Genomic DNA, 14,840 nt, shown 5'->3' with positions numbered 1-14,840 from the left:
TTTGTTTCCAGTTATCTGCCTAACTGAAGGCACAGCTAATGTGCAGCCCCTGGTACCCACGCTCATTGTTCTTGTTTAATCATTCAATAAAAGATTTCTTGAACATCTCCTGTGTGCCAGACGCTGTGTTAGAGACAGTCTGCTTGACCATTGAGACTATGATGTGATAGGCCAGAGAGTTGCTGTGAACTTAGAGAAAATTACTAGGATCTGAATTTGAAACATGTAACTCTGTAGAACTAAGAGGGGCATGTGAGGACCTGAACAAAGGACTAAGGCCATGATGGGCTCAGTGTTTTGGGCGGACATTCTTATGAGGAGCTTCGGGTATTTATGTAATTTAGGGTCTTTGCTTTCTTTCTTTGGAACAGTAACCCAGGTAATAATGTCTCATTGAATTTCAAAGCAATTTGGTAATTATTTTATTTTCATCCTTAAGCACTAAGAAATCAAATGATTTGTCCATAGCCACACAACTAGTTAGTAACCGGGCTGGTACTAGAATCCAATGTTTTTTGAAACTTCATACTGCTTCAGAGATTAGCAGTTCAATAAAAGCTTATCGATCACCTGTTATACGTAAGAAATTGTGATGGGTAGGCCTCATAGAACAAAATATTGGTAAGACATGGTTCTTGTTCTTAGAGGAACTTCGAGCCCAGCATTCTAATCTTTGGGATTAGAGAAGTAAACTAGATAATTTACAAGGCAGAAATGAAAGGACCAAGAAAACATTCCATTTACTGAGCTTTCTGTCCCAGGTGATGGGAAGAATAATTAATGCCACGTGCAGGCTCTAATGGTGGCACCTGTTGTTGTTGGAAAGCACTTTCGTTCATACTTCTTTTCCAGTTACCATACCCCTCTTTGTCGGCCTGGTTTTTTAGAATGGCACTCTTAACAGAGTTGCCAAGTTATGGGTTGTTCTTTTATTCAACGGGTATTTGTTGAGCTCCTGATTGGGTGGCAGGTCCCGTTACAAGGTGCTGGGAAGAGAGAAGTGGATAGGACAGAAAGGGTCCCTGTATCGTGGAGTCTATATAACTCCATGTTTATAAAGGACATTTAGAAAATAATAAAAAACTATCAGACACTAATGTATAATTTGATGTGATAAAGTTTGGTGGTAAGGAAAAATCTCTCTTTATGCTAAAGTAAGCCAGGGCTTGAAGGACAAACAGCAACAGCTTTCTGGGAAGAGCTTTCTAAGCAGTAAGATGAAGCTGAATGAGATTGTCCAAATATATAGGACTTGGAGAGTCCCAGGATAAGGATTCTGGATTTTCTGCTCCCTGGATATTTTTTTTTCCTGAGAGTCTCCAACCAAATGGATATAAAAATTAGTATGTGTGGCTCCCAGTAAGTAGCTTTAAGATCACCCACAAATAAGGTACACACGTGTGTGTCGTGGAGTTGATAGTAGAGGGCAGACGAGCCAGATAGGGCATCTGAGAAACTATGTGAATGTGTAAAATGAATGGTGATCAAGTGTTTGTTCCCAGAAAGTATGCTATATCTCTCCATGCTGTTTTTATTCTCCTCTTGACTCTTTTCTTACCAGTACTTGGAATCTTAGATCCATTTGTTCAGTATTGTCAGTGGGTGATTTTCGGCTAGTGCAAGGAATATTTAGAGCATTAGCTTGTGAAAGCAAAAACTTCTTTTTACATTGTGGGTAAATTTTCTCTTCTAAACCTAAATGGTTTGCTGTCCCACAGATAAGGGTGTAGCCCCCCCCCACTCCAGTTCAAAGTCAGTAGTCTGACTTGTTTTTCATGTGGTAGGCAACTAAAGCTTTGCTTTACAAAACTTTGAACTTGGGTGACTGAGAACACTGGAATTCCTTTTTTTTTTTTATTAAAGATTTTACTTATTTATTTGACACAGAGAAAGAGACAGCCAGTGAGAGAGGGAACACAAGCAGCGGGAGTGGGAGAGGAAGAAGCAGGCTCATAGTGGAAGAGCCCGATGTGGGGCTCGATCCCACAACGCCGGGATCACGCCCTGAGCCAAAGGCAGATGCTTAACCGCTGTGCCACCCAGGCGCCCCACTGGAATTCCTTATAACAGCATTAATGTTGTAGACATTTAGATATTCTGAAATTACCAGATTATCTTTCTTCTACTTTCCCTGAAAGCCTCACTCTATTTTTGTTTGTTTGTTTTAATGTAACTTTGCACATGTTTTTCAGTTTCCTGTTTTCATCTGTACGAAGGAATCAAAGTCTTATGATATCAGACCAGTTCCAGTCATTCCTCCCTTGGTTGCTTATGTGTCATTTACTCTGTTGTGATATGCACTGTTTTAGGGTTCTAGTGTGCTATTCTCAATAGCCAGGCTAATAGTGTTATTTTTTGAAATTATCGTTCATAGCTGTTTTCACTCAGATGATGATGGTGATGACTGATGGTGTTAAGCTTGAGTAAACATGCATCATTGGGTTTGTATCAGGATTGGGGACAAATTCTGGTTTTGACCCCCAAAACAAACTCTTTTTTTGTGTGTGTGCATTATTTAGAATTATTTAAATTATTAGCAAATGAAAAATAAGGCAAGTGAAATAAGGAACATGGTACGGTAAAAGTTTATTAACAGTCAGCGAATAAATAGCTTTATTTTCATTGATACTCATTTTTCTCAAGCCAGTAACTTATTTAGTTGAATGAATTTTCATTTGCTCTTAAACCTGTCAAAATGAAAGTCTGTGTTTATAGGAAAAGAAAACGATTTTCTTCCTTCTTGTGCCCTTAGTGATAACAGCTTGGTAAATAAATTATTATTTGGGAAATGAATATATTGTCAAAGGCTTAACCTTGTCTCAGTTGAGGTTACACATAATTAGTTTCCTGGCAATTGAGTCTTGATAATTTTCTGGGAATTGTGTTTTGTATATTGGATTTAAATGTACTTTGCATTTAAAATGTGAAATTAGGGTACCTGGGTTGCTCAGTGGTTAAGCATCGGCCTTCAGCTCAGGTCATGATCCCCGGGCCCTGGGATCAAGCCCCATATCAGGCACCCTGCTCAGCTGGGGGCTACTTCTTCCTCTCCCTTTGCTTGCCACTCCCCCTTCTTGTGCTTTCTCTCTCTGTGTCAAATTAATTAATTAATTAATTAAAATAAAGTAAAATGAAATGAAATAAAATAAAATGTGAAATTATTTGCTTTGTGTTTGCAGGTGAAATAATTTCTTTAGGCCAGTGGTGAGTCATTCAGTTAATGTAGGAAAGTTTAGTAACAGTCATAAATGTACCCAGTTGGCCAAGGGAATTGGAATACTTCCAGAATGAGTGAGACACAGTTCACATCAAGTCAGTTACAAGTAGATGGTTATCCACTGTGGTTTTTCCGAGGGATGTTTTAACTCTCCAGCTAGCTTTCCATCCATATCACTCAGTTTGTTTAAAAGCTACTCTAACCCCCACCCTGACGGTATATGTTCAGAGATTGAAATCAATCTGAAGGATGACCTGAATAAAATGATTAGGAAGGTAAATTTCTTAAAACCAGTATATTCTGGTAATACATTCCTAAGCCACAGGAACTTGTTTTCTGAATTACGTGAAGTTGGAATTTTTATTCTATTCTCCCTTTCCTAGGGCACAGCATAGTGCCAAGCAAACTACTAGATAATTAATAGATCTTTTTTCCAAATGAATGAAGGAAATCCACTGAAGCAAAGAATAGAGAGTTGATAGTATATCTGTCATGAGCAGATTGGGACAGATGTGGAATAGAATCTAGGACAAGCACCTTTAAGTAATGCCTTTTTAGTAAGCAAGGGCTTTGGTGTCAGTCTACATTTTAATTCTCCCTCTGTCACTCACAAGCTTTATAATGTTGGGGAAATTATTTAATTTCCATTTTTTAAAACTTGATTTTAAAAGATTATCATTAAAGATTTGAACATATTCGTAAGTATAGTGAACACTATAATCAACAGTTGTATAGCTGGAGGAAGACTGTTCCAAGTAGAGAGGAGGTCAGGTGCCAAGGTCTCGAGAGGCATGGACTTAGGGTATTTAAGGAACAGCAGGTAAACCATTTGTGACCGGAGTGGATTAAGAAAGAGTTGTAGAAGATAAGATCAGAGAGGTAATGAGGACTAGATACTGTAAGATGTAGTGAAGACTTTGGCTTTTATTCTGAGTAAAACAGGGAGACATTGGAGGGTTTGTGAACAGAGGAGGATTATGATCTGGCCTTTCAAAAGGATTACTTTAGGGGCTCCTGGGTGGTTCAGTCAGTTTTAAGTGGTTAAGTGTCTGCTTTTGGCTCAGGTCTTGATCTCAGGGTTCTGGGATCAAGCCCCATGTTGGGCTCCCTGCTCAGTGGGGAGTCTTCTTCTCCCTCTCTCTCTGCAGCTCCCCTTGCTTGTGCTCTCTCTCTCTCTCTGTCTAATAAATAGATAAAATCTTTTTAAAAAAATTAAAAGGATTACTTTGACTGCAGTGTTGAGAATATACTATAATAGTAAAATCAGAGAGACCAGTTAAGAGGTTACAATATTATTGTTATTCAGGAAAGAGATGATGATGACTTGAAGAATGGTGGAGATAGTAAACAGTTATCTGAATCTGGATGTAATTTGAAGGTTGAACGGACAGTATATATTGATTGATTGGATTTGGTACTTGAGAGAAAGGATAATTCCAAAATTTTTGGCCTAAGATGTATTTTTTATATGCTACGATGGAGAAGACCATGGGCAGAGTAGATTTTTAAAGGAAGGCCATCAGTTTAGTCTGGGTATGTTGAGTTTGAGCTGTCTAATAGATACCACATTGAGACTGCTCTGGGTCTACTTAACTTTGCAGAAGCATGTTCTTTAGAATTTCTTTTCATGAGGATCTCTGGGAGGCAGACTTTCTGTTTGTCTCAAATTGTCTTTATCTTACCTCCACTGTTGAATGTAGTTTAATAGGGTATAGAATTCTGGTTAACAGTTATTTTTGCTCAGTGCTTTGAAGATACTATGTCTTTTATTATTGCCAGTGAGAAACTTGTCTTTGGTATAATTGATTTCCTTTGTAAGGTATCCTATTTTTCTTTCATCTCCTCTGTCTTTTAAGGTTTTCTCTTAATCACAATTTCACTGTAATATGCCTAGGTATGGGTTTCTTTACTTGGAGTGGATACTTGGAATATCCTTTGAATCTGAGGCCTTGTGACTTTCTTCAATTCTGGAAATTTTCTAGATATTTCTTTGAATATTTTTCTCCTAGACATTTTATTCCTGCCCTCTGTAACCCCTCTTAAATCATATTGGTTTCTCTCAAGCTATCGTATTATGTATGTACACACAGACACATATACATGTGTGCACGTATATATTTCATGTTTTTGTCTTCTTTCTCTGTATTGTTTTGGGTACGTTTCCCAGAAAACTGTTATCTGAGTCATTAATTCTCTAGAATTCATCTTATCTGTTATTTTTTTTTAATTTTGAAAGTACATTTTTATTTCCAGTGTTTCCAATATCTTTCTTTTCTTTTTTTTAAAGATTTTATTTTTTTTTTTAAAGATTTTATTTATTTATTTGACAGAGATAGAGACAGCCAGCGAGAGAGGGAACACCAGCAGGGGGAGTGGGAGAGGAAGAAGCAGGCTCATAGTGGAGGAGCCTGATGTGGGGCTCGATCCCACAACGCCGGGATCATGCCCTGAGCCGAAGGCAGACGCTTAACCGCTGTGCCACCCAGGCGCCCCTTAAAGATTTTATTTATTTAGAGAGTGTGCATGCGAGTGTGAGCTGGGGGAGGGGCAGAGGGAAAGGGAGAGAGAATCTCCAGCAGACTCTGCACTGAGCCCAACGAGGGGCTCCATTTCACGACCCTAAGATTATTACCTGAGCTGAAATCAAGAGTCAGATGTTTAAACAACTGAGCCACCCAGGCCTCCACCTCAACCCTGTTTTTCATAATTTCTTACTCTTTTTTAAAATAGAAGTTATTCCTTGTCTCTTGAGTGTTCTAAACAGTTATTTTAAGGTCTTTGTCAGACCACTCTGTAAAATTAAGTTTCATATGGAGTGACCTTATGTTCAGATTATTGCTTTTTAAGATAGTTTTTCTTAATATAAAACATCTCTGTTTTGAATTATGATTTGCTGACTAGATGATTAGGAGTCTTTTTGGTTTCTATTTATTCTCCTTTGGCTTATTCCTCTCTATCAGAGAAACTAGATTAGATAGTGGCATTTTGGGTCTCCCACCCAAAGTAATACTGGGGATGTTACCAGTAGATCCGGTCACCAAGCTCCCACCCAAAGTAATACTGGGGATGTTACAGATCTGGTCACCAAGCTAGTAGTCAGCCTGGTTCGGGCTTTCCCTGGGCCCATGACTTTTCCTACTGCTGCAGCTCTGGCAGTAGCCCTTTTCAGTTTCCTTTAATGGAAGAGGAAGCCCCTGAAATTTCCCATTTCCTGGGAGTAAGGTGAGTTTCTCCTCAGGAACCGACTTCGGGACCATCATTGCTGCTTCTAGAGCTGTAACCCAGCTGATCTCTGGTATCAGCACTCTCGCTACTTTGCATTTCTCTTCTGTTTTACCCAGATAATTATCTTGCTTTTGAGCTCAGTTGGTTTTGGGGTTCTATTTGCATATTTTGGTTATTATTAATATGTGCCGGGGCATGGCTTGTCAAAACGTAAACCAGCTGTTCCATCTCTACCAGTTCAATGAAACTCTTTAAAGCTTACTTTTCTCATAATAATGGATAATAATAGATAATAATTTTATTTTATTTTTTTAAGATTTAAATTTTTAAGTAATCTCCACATCCATAGTGGGGCTCAAACTTATAACCCCAAGCAAGAGTCGCATGCTCCGCTGACTGAGCCAGCCACATACCCCAATAATAGATAATAATTTTAGAAAACAACCTGTTAAGAACATATTAGATACTTCACCAGGACAAACTCATTTAATCCTCCCAAAAGCTTTCAATTTATGGAAGAGGAAAGTGAGAAGTGGGGAGGTTTCATAACTTGTCCTGGATCATACCACTATTAGATGGCAGAGCAGGGATTCTATGTGCTTTCTCTCTAAATAATTTGGCTCTGTAGTCTATCCTCCTGACCACTATCACGTACTCTCCTACCTGTCAGTTGGGGAAAATCATACCTTTTCACAGACTTGTTTGTTGCAAAGATAAGATGTGAAAAGTCTAGTGTTGTATCTGATTATAAAAGACATTCGGTAAATGTTTATTTTTCTTTACTTAGTGGCAGGCAAATATATTTACAGTATGATAATTTAAACAAAACTTGTAAGTTTATTTTGTTTAAAATACAGCATGTTTCATTTTACTAAGAAGGGTAGGAATTCTATTATTGGACTAATTTTCTTGTGTGGCCATGGGGGCAGGACTGGCCTGGGACGCACAGCTAGGAAGCTAGGGAATCAGAGAAATAGGGTCTAGTGCAAAGTCCACATTGAAAACCAGACAACTGAAGGGTTCTGCGGAAAAGCCGGTATGATCCTGGGGAATTCCAAAGCGGAGGACTTTGTGGACTAGATGGGAGGAGCTGGTGCCTTGAGCGTTTCCCAGAGCTCCTGAGGTCCCGGATCCTTGGCAGTGGGCCAGAAAGGGCTCTGGTGAGGGCACTTTGCCAGGCTTTACCTCCTTAAGTATTCTCTAATCTTTGTTTTCAAATTCCCCAAATTAACAAGGAGCATTTAGTCTTAGTGTGTAACACTCAAGGAGGTAAATAGGCCTGGTTAACTGTTTGTAATTACAATAGCCAAGAATCTAAATTAGGGAATTGCCTCTGGGGCCTTAAACTATTTTCTCAGTCATCTAATCTCTGGCTCCCTCAAGCCCACACAGGTGGGCCTTCCTGCCCGCACGTCCTCGAGTCCAGCTCAGAGTCGACCCGTCCATGGCACCGTACTGACCCCGTAGGGGCACACCTTGTGCCTAATAGTTCCTCAAAGTACATTAGAGGCTCTGAGAAAGGAAAGGTCCTTGTGAGATGTAATATTTGGAGGCAGTTTTGCTGATTTGTATGACTAGGGGTAAGTGCGGAGATCATAAACAAATGCTGAGTTGGGAATATGAAGAGAGTATGTGTATGTGTGTGTGCGTGTATGTGTGTGGGTGGCACGTATGTTAGAATGGGCATCAGCGAAGTGCACAACCTTACTATAACAGAAAGTCCTATCGAAATGTGGAAAAACTTTTAAGGTTAGAATCAAGCTGGAATATTTGATTAAGATGGAAAAGGAATTAGATCAAGATTTGTTAACAGTCACGAGCCCTTGTAAGTTCAGGCAGGGAGGCATGATGCATAGTGAGGTGGCCTGCTCTTGTCTCAGACCTGCCTGCCCTTTTCAGATTGGTTGGTTTTGCTAGAACCTCTGTGTGCCGGGTCAGGGAGGTTTAGGAGAGGCTCACAGACAGTTTGGAGGAGCATTACTGAGCTAGTATTTATTGTACTGGTATTTCAGTGCACTTGAAAGGAAAGTAAGGAAATAGGAGAATACTCCTTATCTCTTACAGTTCCTTTTCCCCCGTAGTTTTTCCCATATAGTGAATCCCTATAGGACACTTGACTTCAGACTGCAGCATTTTCTATAAGCCAGTCCTGCATTGTCTTTGCTTCAGGTCATGATCAGGGTGCTGGGATCGAGCCCGCATCAGGCTCCCTGCTCAACGGGGAGTCTGCTTCTCCCTCTCCTCCCTGCTTGTGCTCTCTCTCTTTCAAATAAATAAATAAAATCTTTGGGGGAAAAAAAAGAAATCAGTTATCTGTCTACAGAATGTCTTCCTCAATGTAAAAAAATATTTTTTTCTTTTTCTTTGGACCTCATCTCTTTATTTTCCATATATTTTTAGTTAAATGCAATTATGATCCTCCTAAAATAATTGTCTACTACTGAATATACTGTTTCTTAAGATAATATTATATAACGTGGTAAGGCATAAGGTTAAAAAGGATTTTTTTAAAGACTTTATTTATTTGACACAGAGTGAGAAAGAGAGAGATCACAAGCAGGGGGAGTGGCAGAGGCAGAGGGAGAAGCAGGCACCTGGCTGAGCCGGGAGGCTGATTTGGGACGTGATCCCAGGACCCTGGGATCATGACCTGAGCTGAAGGCAGACACTTAACTGACTGAGCCACCCAGGTGCCCAAATATTTTTTTAAAATAAAATGTTCTTAAGCACTCTAGAATAACAGTATAATAGAGCAGAATCTCACTAACAGCAATATCCAGATAACCTCAAAATGTTTATCCCAACTTGCTTTATTAATTCTCCATAGGATCTGGTTGAAAATTTTGTGGGGGGCCACATTTTGAAAGACATGAAAATGATTATTAAAATATACCTTAATATGTGTTTTCTCTGAATATAAATAATCTTTATAAAGATAGATCATAAATTATATTAAAATTATATTCTCTTTGTTGGAAATCTTGAGTTTTGTAGTATAGATTATCTGTAAGAATTTTATTAACATCAGAAGATCAGAACATTTTAACTGTGGTTGTAAGCCGTGGTATTAAAGCTTATTTTGCAGACAAGACACATGCTTTATATGCTTTTGTAAGAAGTGGAATCTTTAAGGAAAATAAGTGAAAGAGGAAAATAAGTGAAAAGTAAAACGGGAGACAAATTTTAGTTTCCCTCCTTCCAAATGTAAGAATATTTATTCTTTTCTAACAATGTTGGTGTGTATCAATAGTTTGTACTTTTTCCTTTTGGTACCTGATTATTCCAAATGTTTGCTTTACATATGCCTTTTAGGTGCCCCAATGTGAGTCTGCAAAAGCTACCGGAACAGTGGCTATGGAATGTTTTAGAGGAAGTTAAATGCAGTGATCCTTCATCTAAACTCTGTGCTACAAGACGCAGTGCTGGCATTCCTTTCTACATACAGGTGCTTATCCACAGGACGTAGCTGTTTGTCTTTTGATAATTTGTTTTATTTGTCTTTTGACAATCCCCTTGACATGTGAGTAAGCATATTGCATAAGGAACAGTTCTGTGTTTTAAGTACTATAGCATTTGTGGCTTTGTTGTACGTGTGGACAGTGTGTTCCCGTGACAGATCTGTTCTTGGAACAAACCCTCCACGAGGTCAGTCTTGTAATGTGAACAGAGGGTGGTATAGATTTCCGCCTGGTCATTAAGTAGGCAGACATCACTGTGGCACATTCACTGCTCACTTCTAGGAAGTGTACATGTTACCTTTTTCTTTTTGAATTAGAAAAAATAGTCTTCCTGTTATTTCAAGACCCTTAAGACTCTCTCTGTAAGCAACCGGTAGTAACAGTTTCTTTTGAATCCTTCCGTAAAATGTCCATGCACAAAATAATTTTAATCCTAATAGTAGCTAACATTTAGTAGTTATTTCACGTATGTTACCTTATTTAATCTTTCCTCAAGCCCTATGAGGTGCGTCCTGTGATCATGCATATGTTGTAGATGAAGAAACTGAGGCTTAAGGAAGTGAAGTAATTTGCCAAAAGCCCCAGAGATAGTGTGAGCGGAGCTAAGACTTGAAGCCCAGACAGCCTGACTGAATGGGTGTGTGTTTTTTTGAACACAGAAGAAAGCGTATTACACACCCTGTTTTTCCCTTGCTTTTTTTCACCTAACATTATACCTTAAAGATCACTTCATATCAGCACGCCCAGATATCGCAAGTTGATAGGAGAATATTTTATGTCCACGGTGTTGAATTGAAGAGGCGGTCACCCTTGTGAATGCAGTGAATAAAAACCAAAGTCCTCACAATACTAAATTAGACCCTGACCTGAAAGTTCTTTGTTTAATAGTCAGTAGGATGCAGTCCAGGAATGGGGGTGGTGTAATAAAAGCAATGATAATAAGTGAAACGAAGTCTTTGTTTTAAGTGCCCCTACCTACATTTGTTCCTTCTCTTTCTTATTCCTCCCCCAAATTTCCAACGTCATCATTGTGTGATGACAGTGGACATCACTTGCGGGTTGTTGATGTGATACAGAGATCATTGAGGTAGCTCTGCTGGGTGGGTTTTGGTGACCTTCAGAAATTAACTCCTCTCTGATTTGACCCGTCCCACTTCAGTTTTTATCTCCTGCCTATAATTCATTCTGACCTAGTGTGTTTTTGCCTCATTCGTCTGTCTGAGGACAAATGTTAACACAATAGCAAGGTCTAGTTGTGTGTTTGTGCTGTGTGCTTATTCCCTTTGGTTCCCATCCAGTACTAAATGTTGGTCACAGTGACAGAGCAATCTGGACATGCATTCACTTAGCCCATCCTTGGGAAGAGTGTCATAACTATGCCCACAGCTCTTGACGGAACAAAAGCCATGGTTTCAAGGAGACATTTCAGTAATTGGATATAACTCTCTTATTTATGTTAGTTGAGTAAAATCTAAATTATTAGAAAAATCTGGGGCGCCTGGGTGGCACAACGGTTAAGCGTCTGCCTTCGGCTCAGGGCGTGATCCCGGCGTTCTGGGATCGAGCCCCACATCAGGCTCCTCTGCTATGAGCCTGCTTCTTCCTCTCCCACTCCCCCTGCTTGTGTTCCTTCTCTTGCTGGCTGTCTCTCTCTCTGTCGAATAAATAAATAAAATCTTAAAAAAAAAAATAAAAAATAAATTATTAGAAAAATCTGCTCAGAGATGTCCCATTCCTCAAAGCATAATTTACCAATAAGTTATGTTCTCATGGAAACCTTTCTTTAGTGTTAACTGTGGAGAAACACTGCCCTACTTAGTTTATGAACTTATCTTTTGTGCAGACAGATATGAAATTGTTTTGAGTGGTCATTAGAAAAATAGTATATATGTTTTCTGAGCATAAATATACTATGATACATTTTTCTTTTAAACTTACTTAGTTTGGGTGTTCCTCTTTTATGGATTATAAAAGCTTCCGAAGAAGCTGAGTGGCTTGAAACTTTCACTCTTGGGAGCTAGTAGCTATAAATGAAATAATCCCTGCTACTCCTAGTTCTCCACAACCACTAATCTATATTCTGTTTCTAGAGATTTGCCTATCCTGGACATGTCATATAAATGGAATCATATAGTGCGCGGCCTTCGTGTCTGGCTTCTTTCACTTAGCATGTTTCAAAATCCATCCATGTTGTAGCACATATCAGTACTTCATTCCTTTTTATTGCCTCAGGTAGTTTGATACCCTATTTTAATGTTTATTGTGTATTGGCAAAATGTTAGACACAAAGTAAATAAGCAGCTCTTGAAAATTCAAACATAGGACCTCTTTGGAGTTTGTAGTATTGTCTCTTGCTCATGGAGTTTCCAGTGCTACAATTTGATAGTCCTCCAGGTAGAGAGACTCTTTGGTAAAGAATTAAGTAACTGATCAGTCTCCAGGGAGTTTCCAAATCCTTGCTAGAAATTTAATCCATAGGTGTTGGGGTTTTTTTGTTTTTTGTTTTTTGTTTTTTTGTTTTGTCTTTTAACTAAAGAGAATTTTCGTGTTGGGAAATTTGTTACAAAAACTGACTTGCTTATTGTATCTGAGACTTGCCACCTAGTTATGGTCCTATAAGAGTGGTCAACAAGAGCCATTCTCTCAACCTCTTAGAATTCTATTGTTAATAAGCAAAACTGGAAATGACTTTAGAGGTTCCATGATATCACCATCACCGAATTTTTCAGATGAAGAATCCCAGGGGTGGCGAGGTTAAGCTACTTGTCCAAGGCCACATGGCTTAATTAGCTTACTTGATACCACATGTTTCTACAGGGAGATTTTGCATTTTGAGATTGATTCTGGGAAGTAGCTAATAGGTGTATGTAAAATCAGAGCCTCGTTAATTTTTGTTTTGTTTTTCCGTAGGCGCTATTGGCATCTGAACCTAAGAAAGGCAAAATGGATTTGTTGAAGATAACAATGAAAGAGTTAATCACCTTGGCTGGGCCTACAGATGACTCAAAGAGCACCGTCCCCCAGGTAATAATGGAAATATTCAAATCCTGCTAGGAAGGCAGTGATTTTAAATCTTCGCTTTACCAAAAAAGAAAAAAAAATATCTGCTAAAGATGTAGAATTCTTGAAAATGGGGCAGGCATTTGAAGCTTGATCTGGATTTTTTGTTTTTTGTTTTGTTGGCCTTTCCTGTCCACGAAATAAATCATTGCTTTAGTTGATATATATTGACCAAAATGAACTATTTTTAAAATCTGGTGAAAACATCCAACTTAGGTAAGGTATTTTATAATACTGCTCTTGCATCTGAAGTTTTTTTAAATGAATGTGCTATTACTTAAAATTTCATGTGTGCTTCTTTGAGTTGATACACATTTTGTAATTCAGTAGCTGATCTTTCCCTAAAATGAATTGTCTAACTTTTGGTATATTCATATTTTAATTTTAGCTAATATTTAGTCTCTTTTAGTTACTGCTGCAGCTGGGTTAATTGTGTGCGAGTGTGTGTGTGTGTGTGTGTATGAGTATGAGTGAGAAGTTGGGGTAAGTAATCCTCGCAGCTCTACTCCACTCCATAATAGTAAATACCTTCAAGTACATCTTGTCTAGGCTTTCTCAGTAAATGCTTTATAGTAGGACTTTCCTCCCAACTGTAGGACGCCCAGGCTAGGTCAGGGAACAGAAGAGCTGACTCGTCAATCGGGTACAGTACGTTCGTACATGCGGTTTTATTTCAGAGCCTGTGGGAGGGGTCTAGCCCATGGGCCAGAGTGTGACTAGTGGAAAAGGATGGGGTTTATTAGCATGACACTTTCTGGCCTGTGACTATAAAATGTGAAATTTCCTTATTTCTCTCAAATTTTTAAAATGTTACTAATCACCTTTCAGAAATGATCAGTTTTAGATTTTTTTCCCAGCGAACTGTGAAAAATACAATTTGGTTCCATTTTCTTAGACTCTCACTTTAAAAAAGTGCTACTTTTTTATGAGAACATCTAAAAATAATAGTGTTTGATTTTAAAGAGTATTGGATAATTCTTGTCCTACTCTGCTTCAGGATCATTCATGGCATCTTAGTGGTCATTTTTATTAAATTGGTAAAATTTAAAAATGTTGTCTCTGACTAGTCTTCTAGGCATTAGTTGATAATTTGCTTTCCTTCTCCCCTTTCGTGGTGTATTTCTTATTATTTTTATTAGATATCTGTGAAACATTTCAGATATAAAAATGTACAGTGAACGATGAACATCTATGAAACCAGTTCTAAGCTGAAGAAGTAAAACATTGTTGATGGAATTGTACGCACTGTGGGCTCCTCCACATCCTGTGTCCCTTTCTTCCCCCTCAGCTATAACCACTAATCTCAGTTTTTCCGTGCACGTTTTTCATTCTTTTATGAACTTTTTTTTAAAAGCATAAATGGTATTATCCATACATCTTTTCAAAGTTTGGGTGTTTACAATAAACATTATTTTTCAAGGTGAGTGAGCTGTAAGTTCGTTGTAATTTCTTTTTTTTTTTTTTTTTTAAGATTGATTGATTTTAGAGGGAGTGTGAGCAGGGGAAGGGCATGGGGTTAGAGGGGGAAGGGGAGAGAGAATCTGAAGTAGACTGTGTGCTGAGCGTGAAGCCTGTTGCAGGCCTCAGTCCCACAACGGCAGATCCTGACCTGAGCCGATGGACCCAGGCGCCCCAAGTTCATTGTAATTTCTGAATGGTGTTTCGGTATGCATAGTTTCTGCCTTTCTGCTTCATGTGAAATGGCTTCCCAGTTTTATTTCACATTTCTCTGATACCTGGCTAGCTTTAACATTTTTTCTTGTGTCTGGATTACTTCTGTGAATTGCCCATTTAGAGACTTTTTTTTTTTTTAAGATTTTATTTATTCATTTGACAGAGAGACGGCCAGCGAGAGAGGGAACACAAGCAGGGGGAGTGGG

At 38.7% G+C, this 14,840-nt stretch overlaps 1 protein-coding gene across 3 annotated transcripts in view; it reads left to right on the top strand.

Annotated features, from left to right (window-relative positions):
- THADA (THADA armadillo repeat containing) overlaps nt 1–14,840 on the top strand; it is a 318,617-nt gene that overhangs the window by 65,484 nt on the left and 238,293 nt on the right. For all 3 annotated transcript variants that reach the window (XM_057309404.1, XM_026486984.4, XM_057309405.1), the window contains exons 23-24: nt 9,755–9,887; nt 12,811–12,924. In XM_057309404.1, the coding sequence (XP_057165387.1) occupies nt 9,755–9,887; nt 12,811–12,924 (247 nt within the window). The remainder of the gene's footprint in view (nt 1–9,754; nt 9,888–12,810; nt 12,925–14,840) is intronic.

Source organism: Ursus arctos, unplaced genomic scaffold, assembly GCF_023065955.2.
Source record: "Ursus arctos isolate Adak ecotype North America unplaced genomic scaffold, UrsArc2.0 scaffold_8, whole genome shotgun sequence".
NCBI lineage: Eukaryota > Metazoa > Chordata > Mammalia > Carnivora > Ursidae > Ursus > Ursus arctos.
Note: the sequence above shows the minus strand (reverse complement) of the source record. Positions and strands in the feature narration are given on the sequence as shown.